Source organism: Rhyacophila brunnea, unplaced genomic scaffold (genome assembly GCF_057557595.1).
Source record: "Rhyacophila brunnea isolate RB1 unplaced genomic scaffold, BYU_Rbru_1.0 scaffold_17, whole genome shotgun sequence".
NCBI classification, from domain to species: domain Eukaryota; kingdom Metazoa; phylum Arthropoda; class Insecta; order Trichoptera; family Rhyacophilidae; genus Rhyacophila; species Rhyacophila brunnea.
The window spans coordinates 11290430-11299648 of NW_028232827.1; the positions used below are offsets into that span (position 1 = coordinate 11290430).

The 9219-nt window shown below is 35.2% G+C and overlaps 1 protein-coding gene across 1 annotated transcript; it reads right to left on the minus strand.

The window, feature by feature from the left end:
- Positions 1-5035: 5035 nt before the first annotated feature.
- On the minus strand, positions 5036-9167 carry Lap1 (leucine rich repeat containing protein 7 lap1). The gene has a single exon (XM_085944214.1). The coding sequence runs from the start codon at positions 8849-8851 to the stop codon at positions 6149-6151; it is 2703 nt and encodes a 900-aa protein (XP_085800340.1). The 5' UTR covers positions 8852-9167; the 3' UTR covers positions 5036-6148.
- Between the last annotated feature and the right edge of the window lie 52 nt (positions 9168-9219).

Genomic DNA, 9219 nt, shown 5'->3' on the forward strand with positions numbered 1-9219 from the left:
CAAAACAAAACCATAATATTTTTAAATTATGAATTTCTTCATATTCTGTTACCTTATAATGGTCCTGATATTTGTTATTTAGGACAGCGTGAAGTTGTGTAATGTTTTTCATTATTCAAGTCTCATTTTGGGGTTAGATAAAAGCAAAAATATCAAAAATTCCACCTTGTTACCAATTTAAAAAAAAGTTTAATTTTTAATAGGATCATCCAATATTTTTTACAAATCAATTTAAATAATGTAAAATTTTTTTGCTGGAGTTGTTGTACTGGGATATCAGTAACGGAATCACGAAACACGCAATTAAATCAATTTATTGAAAATTTTAATGTACAAGTGTCACAATACTAAAGTTAAATATTTTTATTAGGAAATCTTGTTCTGATTCTGATAAAACTATAGAAATCTTTTTCTACACCTTCAACATAACAAATCAGACTACGTTTCAATAGCAAAAGTTAAGTCATACTAAACTGCAACCATTAAACAAACACTCATTCTATAACAGTTTTTCATTTTAATTACATGTGTATCTTTGAATTTAAATACCTACATATTGTTGAATAATTTTAGAGATAAATTTTGATTAAATTCTATTTAATTGCATGTTTCACAAATGACATTGCTAGATGCTCTTAATAGCATTACACTATACCTTCAATAAACTAACTTGTAAGCCTCATGTATATAATTGCATAACTAATTGTGTAAAATTGACAATTCTATGGGAAACCTTCATACCATTTTAACGATATTAAATATTGATTTAACCTTTCTTCAAGCAGTGACGGTCTACTTTTATAGTCAATTGTTAAATAACTAGTTATTAGGATTTTACAAGGCTTAAAAGTTTGACTGATAAAAGTATGTGATCAATTCTCTACTTCAAACCCAGTGTTGTCATAATGTATGATTTTACAGAAAATCTGTGGATTTTGTACCGAAAATACATCTTATAGTGCCAAGTATTCACCTTTAGAGTCTATTCATGACAGAAATCTGAAATTCTTAAAATCCCAAGTATATAGACACCAAACACCTGAAAAAATCTGGTTTCATTTCAAAATTTCGTTTTTGGACAGTGGAAACCCAATTTTCTACGCCCAGAATCCATATTTTCCCGCTATTTGCGTTTAGCTTCTGCACTGCTGTTTCATTTGAATATATTTAATTTTTCATTTTTATTTCCCACAATTTACGTGTGAAATATTCAAAATTCAACTGAAATTAAAATAATAATACATTCGATTCATCGCAATCATTGAAATAAATTCCAGAAGTATATGTGAATTTCTATTTATAGACATGTCTGCAGTGTCCAAGATCAAGTTTACACAAAAATGTATCACTAAAGAAAAACATTGTCAGTTCAAGAGAAAATGAATATTCTCAAAATATGAAAAAACGTATTGACATAATACCAAATGGATTTTTAATAAATTTAATTACAAACATTTTTTTATCAGATCCTTTCAAAAATGTAAAATCAGGATTTAATTACATGATACACTGAATCTAGATATAGGATTAATTGACTACAAAAAAAAACTATTAATATTTTTATAAGGGTTCAAATAACACAACAATTGACCGACAACAAAACATTGTCACTTTACTATGTATTAATAGATACATGTTTTGACACATTTTACAGGTTTTCAGTGATAACAAGTAATTCTGTGTTGATTTTAAAGTTAATTTTTGTAGCGTGCTAATTGATGTGGTTTGTTTCAGCAGCGTGTTATAACATGAGACAAATATGTGCACGATAAACAAGATAGTGGAAGTGTATATAATATTAATATCTAGATCTAATAAAGTATAGTTTTATGTGTGCTTAGTGAGTTTTAAATGCTATACAATTACAATTAGTTTAGTCTATTAATAGAGTAGATCTATACAGTATCGAAAAATATAACAGGTAAGACTTTAGACGTAAACCGCTAATAGTGTAAAATACAAAATATACAAAAATATATCTTCCGAGAAGAAAATCTGGTGAATTTAAATGACAGTTTGTTTGGATGTACGTCACAAGAGGTTCAACATTGAAAAATGCAAAATGTGGGTCATGAAAGAAAATTTGGCACAATTATCATCAAGTGTGTTTAGTCTTTCAAATATGAATTGTGCAACCACATTTGTTTATTTACTCATTTATAAAATTTCAGCATTAAGTACTACCTCTTATCAAAGCAACAATTCCGCGGGTACCAATAATTGCACAAGACAAGAAATATCTATATTTCTGATAATATACTTGAAAGCTATGTATTTCAGTTTACTTAAAAACGCTGCTAGATCTAAAATAAAAACACATAATTTTGAAAAACCTTAGAAACATACATATAAGAAAAAATTCTAGAAACAAAAATTGGACGGGGTGGGATTTCTCATATATTTCACTGTCAAATTAATGGCTTCTTAATGGATAAGAGCACTTATCCGGACAGTGAAAGATGTGAGTTCGAATCGCACTTGAATTAACTTTTTTCGGGTATTTTAAACATACACAATTTGATACAATATTCAAATTATTTTCTTGAGCCGGCTCGCAAATCTAAACTCATCTCAACTGCAACATGTTGAATATGTCGGTGTGATGTAATCGTTATTCACAAAACACACGTTATCTTATGGACGTTCGCACAATGCTGGAATGAAACATTTTAGTTTGGAAAAAAACAACTCACATCGCATGTCGCTCATCCATCCCTGTTGGAGTTATCTACGAATTGGCCTTTCTATTGAATCGTCAAGCTCGCCGGTCACCATATCTTCTACTTATCCACGCCTAAAATGGGCAAATGAGCTTAACAACATTTACTTTCTTCAAGAAATTGAGAAATATCTGTGTATACGACTATACTAGATGTGCCTAATTGACGCATGAACCCAATATTTTTGCCTTCTACTGAAACTTCTGCATTACTAATATATAATACTCGTTGTTTCGGCGTCTGATGACATTTTTGTGCAATGGCATTTCGAGAGGTTACGCGCGTCACTGTCGCTAGGCGCCTATGTGCGCAGTCAAATATGCAACATGCATGTGACATTTCTACAAGGTTTGATTTATTACTGTGCCGCAGACGAGACGAGTTTAGGTGTGCGAGTCGGCTTAAAGATAGCATTTTCCAACCTTGAACAAGTACCTTGAAAAAATCCCTCATTCACATTGGTCGTTGAATAAAAGCAAATCAATGATTGTGTGTTCGCTCACACAACAAATCGCATGTGTAATTCCCAGTTTTATCTTTTCCGCGCACAATGCAATTAACAATAGACTAGGAAGATATTATTTGTTGTGTGAAATTACACGTCATAAACAACTCTAACAAAATTATCTCTGAACTTCTATTGAACAAAGAGACTGCCACACGGCAATTCCCTTTTTATATACAAATATTATCATTAGGAAAGTAGTAAAATACAATATTAATATGCTATGTAATTATTACACATTCATTATATTATGTTAAACTACCAATTTTAGCATTTTACCCATTTGGCAGTAATAATTCTTTACATATTATGGAAGATTAAATCATTTGGAGGCACTGTGTAACCTTATCAGTAATAATTATACCCATACGGTACTATTTTTTATAAAATTTTAAATTCACAAGAACCTTTATAATATAAATAAAAAAAATGACTTATTGGCTTCATCTCTTTTCTTCACAGAATCTATAAGATTCTAATATAATGTGTAAGGTATAAAATTATATAGTGAATCTTAATTATTATTTTATTACAAGGATAAATATTTGTACTGTTTTCATGAAAAAATAAAATGTTTACAAAATAAAAATTCTAATAGATAAAGTTCCTTATTTATTTTAAATATATAATATTATGGCAAAGGTTTACGTTGTTAAATTCATAACAACGAAACTCTTAAAACTTCTGGACCATTTTATAGAATAATAAAGAATATGGCATTAATAAAATAAATTAAAATAATAATTTCATGTTATTAATATACACAGATTAATCTAATGCTCACATTACACAAAATGACATGATCCCCACCGACTGTCTGCATCATAAAAACGTGACTGAAGCTGTTTGGACAGTGTGGATTGAAGGAGAAAAGTTTCTATTCTGGCAGACACGACTCGATAATTTCATTTGAAGGCGTATCATTGAAATGGTAAATAAAATCTTTTCTGTCTAAACACAATTCCCAATAGTTTGCGGTGACAATTGAAATATTAAAATACGAAGACTATGTATTCAGTGCAACACCAATTTTACCAAGACATTTTTTGTGTAGTTAAAAATAAGTTTGAAAACTAAAAACACAAACTTATGTTATAACCCAAATACGACAATCGTCGAGATGATCTAATTGGTATCTGAATCTGTTGCGTGTAATAGGTTATCTATGATTTGACGATAGGTCTAATTGTTTCAAATTGAAAAATATTCTGCTTTGAGTTTAACTGGACAGTAAAAATCAATCAATTCAATCTGTATGACAAACATTTTATGAGTATTTCAGAATTAGGAAGAATGGCATTACTATCGGAGGTATTTGAGATATGCTGATGATATATTGCTCATTGCGAAATTACCCAAAAGAGATAAATATCTTGCTCCACTGGGTTGAAAAAGAAAGTAAACCAATGATAGGGTTCAAGATAAACATTGACAACAAAGAAAAAATTGATGGTCATAGATCGTAATATTATACCGCAACCTACTCTACTACTGAAAGATGGTCAGCGAATATGTTTATTAGTAGTAGAAGACCGTCAACAAAAGGAGAATAACTGTGGAAAAAAATGCTTAAAACTGCAATCAATTTGGAGGAGCATAAATATTACCAAAACAAAAAAAGACAGAAAGAAGACACTTTTAAAATGTGGTGCCAGATGCGGACGCACAGAATTTTATGGACATCCAAATGTACCAACGACCTCACGGTCAGCAAACTCCAGATTTGAAACAGCCATGGTTTGCATTTAGCGGACTATTCAGTTTTTTGGTCATGTAACGTGCAGAAAAGATGACAACCTGGAAAAACACGTGATGTTGGGTCGGAGGTGCGAGGAAGACTAAATTAAGAGTGCCACAGGTTTCATTCTGACGAAGGCCCCACATGCTACTGAATACCGAGAAGGATGTGGCAAAGCCGTGGAGAAAGTTGTCAGATGGTAAATCATACGGATCATGATAGTCATGAGATGCCGTTGAAGAAGAAGATAAACAATTTGTTAAAGTATTATAAGGGTATTTACATATTGTGTTTATTAAATTTTGCTTATTTATCTAGAAAAGATAACAGCTTCAATGGTTTGAAGGATTTCATAATAATTACAACTGTAGCTGTAAGCATACAGACTAGTCATTTTCATTAAAAAAATAAATTATTTTGTCGACCAGGATCTGTGTTTATTGTATTGTCATCGTCAATAAACAGTAAAAATAAAAATACAAAACTTACAATGTCGTATTGTAAATTAAAATTTGTATTTCCTACACAAAGTAAAAATGTTTTAATAGCAAAAAACACAAAAATATTACCAATTTGCCGAATATAAAATAAAATTTATTCTTAAAATAATATAATTTAAATTGTATTGTTGTGAGACGATAATGAGACTGTAGCTGCCATTTTTATGAACAAAGAAAAAATATTACAAACAAATAAGATGAAATATATGACGGCGCCATTAATATTACTTAATTCACAAGTGCCTAAAGTAAAAACATACAATTAAATTAATACAGGCTGTTTATAAAACCTGAAATTTAATTAACAATATGATAGTTACAAACATTATGCAATTATGAACACCGATTCATAATTCGAATTTCCCTTTGAATCGAAAGTTTGAATTAAAATTAAATTTCACAAAGCTGCCTCAGTAGGTAGAATCAAAAATTATGCTGTTAATTCATTAAACCAATTTTCAAACTTTTATAATATTACATAAGACATAATACATAGTTACATGTTTTACTTATTTACATATTTGCAGTCACATACATTATGATTCAGTATTTGAAAAGATCTGTTGTGTATAGTGTTAAGCTAATATAAAAATTGTATGAATAAATACGTATATTATCACAAATATATTTGATTCTGTACAAATAGATATATTTCAACATATTAAAATACTTAGTCGGGGGAGATCTAACTGTTGGCGTTGAAAAAATGAGCCTGCTTCGAATACGTAGCAGCGATATGATACGGGGGAGGGTTTAGTTTAGAAGGCGAAATACTGTGTACCGATTGCTGATCGGAATGATTCAGAATGTTATTAGCGTTGGGCATGGTTTCATAGATGTTATTATAGTTATTGTAGCATGGGGCGTTATTCGCGTGACCATATATGCCCTGCTTTGACGATACGCTCGCAGTATCGTATGCGAGATCCACATTGCTGTTGGCGTTATTCTGATGAACATATCCTACACTCAGTTGGTTCACTCCGTTACTCGCCATTCTGTCGTCGCTAGATTTATCTTTCCCGTTCGGGCTGATGCCGCTCGAGTAAAAAATTTGGCCGTGATTGACATTATTGGTTGAATAATTTCCCAAAAGATCGGTGGAGACCCGATTTTGATTGGCAGGCCCAGCGTAATAAGCCGCATTGGTTTGATACGCGGGGTAGTGTGAATATTTATCGTCGCGCCGTCTACCGTAGATCTTCTCTTTGGCCTGAGCGTAAGTCTCTCCGTAAGGCGAACAAGATCCGTACGCTCCCTCTTGGGACAGTCTGCCGGAGTTATTTAAATTTCCTTGAATTGGCGCGGGACTCACACTCCCGTTGAAATTTTCAGGATGATTTGGATTGTAAATATCTCTAGTTCTAGAATATGCTTGATTACCGTGACTAATATTACTAGATACGCTGTTACGATTTCCGGCGGATATGGCATCGAACGAAGGCAGCCCTGCGGGACTTAAATTATTCGGTACACCTCGCACCGATTGATATAGATCGTGTGACGTTCTCTGAATGATGCCGTCGACTCTGTCTTCGACAGTGTCTGGAGAGAAGGGTGCCGAATCTCCGTAAGGGTTCTCGTCTACCCTGACACACAGTTTGTCATTGTATCCGCCGTACGCACTATCATTGCTTTCCGAATATAATGTCTGATCGAGGTTTTGGTATGATTTGTCCTCTTCCAGACTGATAGGTCTGTCATATGGATTTTCAGAACCGGGGCTTAGCGGAGGTGACTCTGGGTCTTTAATTGGCGCGACTTCCGCAGAGGAATCGTACCAATCGTTGCTAGTATTCCGAATGGCGCCGATACTGTGATTACTTGCAAACCGTTGTTGAAGAGTCGGCGTAATTTTGGCAGCTTTAATATGCACAGCGTTTTGCATGGACAGCAGGGACTCTTCGGCTGGGTCTTTTTGTATATTTCGAGCGTGCTTTGCTAATGCTCGCAATTCTTTGGGATACGGAGTGGGCGCCCTTCTCAGCTGACCGGGTTTTTCAAGAGCACCCTTAGCGGCGGCCTTCATGTCGACGAAGCTGATGTGGCGAACGGAATTCTGCGCATCCGACCCGTAAGACTTTCTGTCGTTCGCCGAAGCTTCCCCGGGGCCTGAAAGTGAAACCTGCGGGAATAGAAAACAAGTGAGAACCACCTGTCGTGTGCGCGGGTCCACTTCAGCCTGCATAGGCACCAGTGGTTTGCTCTGATTTTCGGACAGCCAGAGAGCGACCAGACTGCCGCAGTTGAGAAGAGTCTGCGGCAAACTCTGCAATGAATTTCGAACCAAATTTAGAACTTTCAGTGATGTCAGATTACCGATTTCTCCGGGCACGGATCCTAATCGGTTGGACCGCAGTGACAGCACGGTGAGCGATGAACACTTCCCTAACTCGGGAGGTATAGCTTTCAGCATATTTTCATCCACATTTAAGCACTGCAGTTTTTTCAAACGGCCAATCGACGAAGGCAACTCATACAAGAAATTACTTGTCAGCATGAGCTCTTCGAGGCTTCTGAGATCGCCGATTCCGTCAGGAATGGTAAACAGTTTGTTGCTGTCCAGTTTTAAAGATACGAGGTTCACCAGGCTCCCGATGGTTTCGGGCATCTGATTCAATTGGTTATTCGACAGACACAGCTCGACGAGATCTTCACAGAATGATATTTCAGGAGCGACTTCCGCTATAAGGTTATTGCTCGCTTCGAGATGGACTAATTTTGTTAGATTTTCAACGACAGAAGGAATAGCGGTGAGGCTGTTGCAATCCACCCACAGCTCTTGCAGTTTGGAGAATTTTCCAATCACTTCTGGAAACTCGGTGAATTCATTTTGGCCGATGTCCAACCTCGCGAGTTCCACCGACCGCACCATAGACTTTGGCAATGTCATCAAATAGTTGTCTCTGAGTTCTAGTATTTTCAAACTTGTCAAGCGGCCGAAATTTCCGGGTAAGTATTCCAGATACACGTCATTTAAAAACAATTCCTGCAAAAAAATCAGGTTTGTTATGGCTTCTGGCAATTTCTCAAGAGGGTTGACGCTGAGATCGAGAACGTACAGCTGTTTAAGGCACTTTATCGTGTCCGGTAGCGTGGATATCGCATTTTTACTGCAGTCCAGCAGTTGAAGATTGATCAGAGCCGATATGGCCGACGGCAGCTCTTGTATTTCATTGTCGCAGACGTTCAAAACCTTGAGCTCGTGACATATAAATAGCTGCCTCGGAAGCTCCGTGATACGATTGCTTTGACAGTGCAACCTTTCCAGTGTTCTCTCGTAAACGAAAGCCTCACCGGGCACGTCGGATAGCGAGCAGTGGGAATAATCCAGCTCTCTGACGTCTTCGGTCCCCGGCCGCACGCAGCAAAAAATGCCACAAGGCATCTTGCGAGGCACTCCGTACGATTGGGATCACTCAACGAGTACTGGGCGCGAGCGTATGCCCATCTTCAATCTCTTTGCAGAGCTGCAAGGTGTTCCAATTGACATTTTCCAATTCAAACTCCAATTTTGGTAGGATGTAGGCAATTATCGTAATACGCATAATCTAGAGTTAACAATGACATATAGACATTGCGATAAAGAATTAAACAATAATAATCAGTTCACAATATATTATACGGTCACCATACGTTTTGTGTGATGTACAATAATGTATTTTATAATAATCTTAAAAAAATAATCGGTAATCGAGCACCCAAGTGACATGAATCATTAATAACTGCCATAGATTACAAACAGATAAATCACCA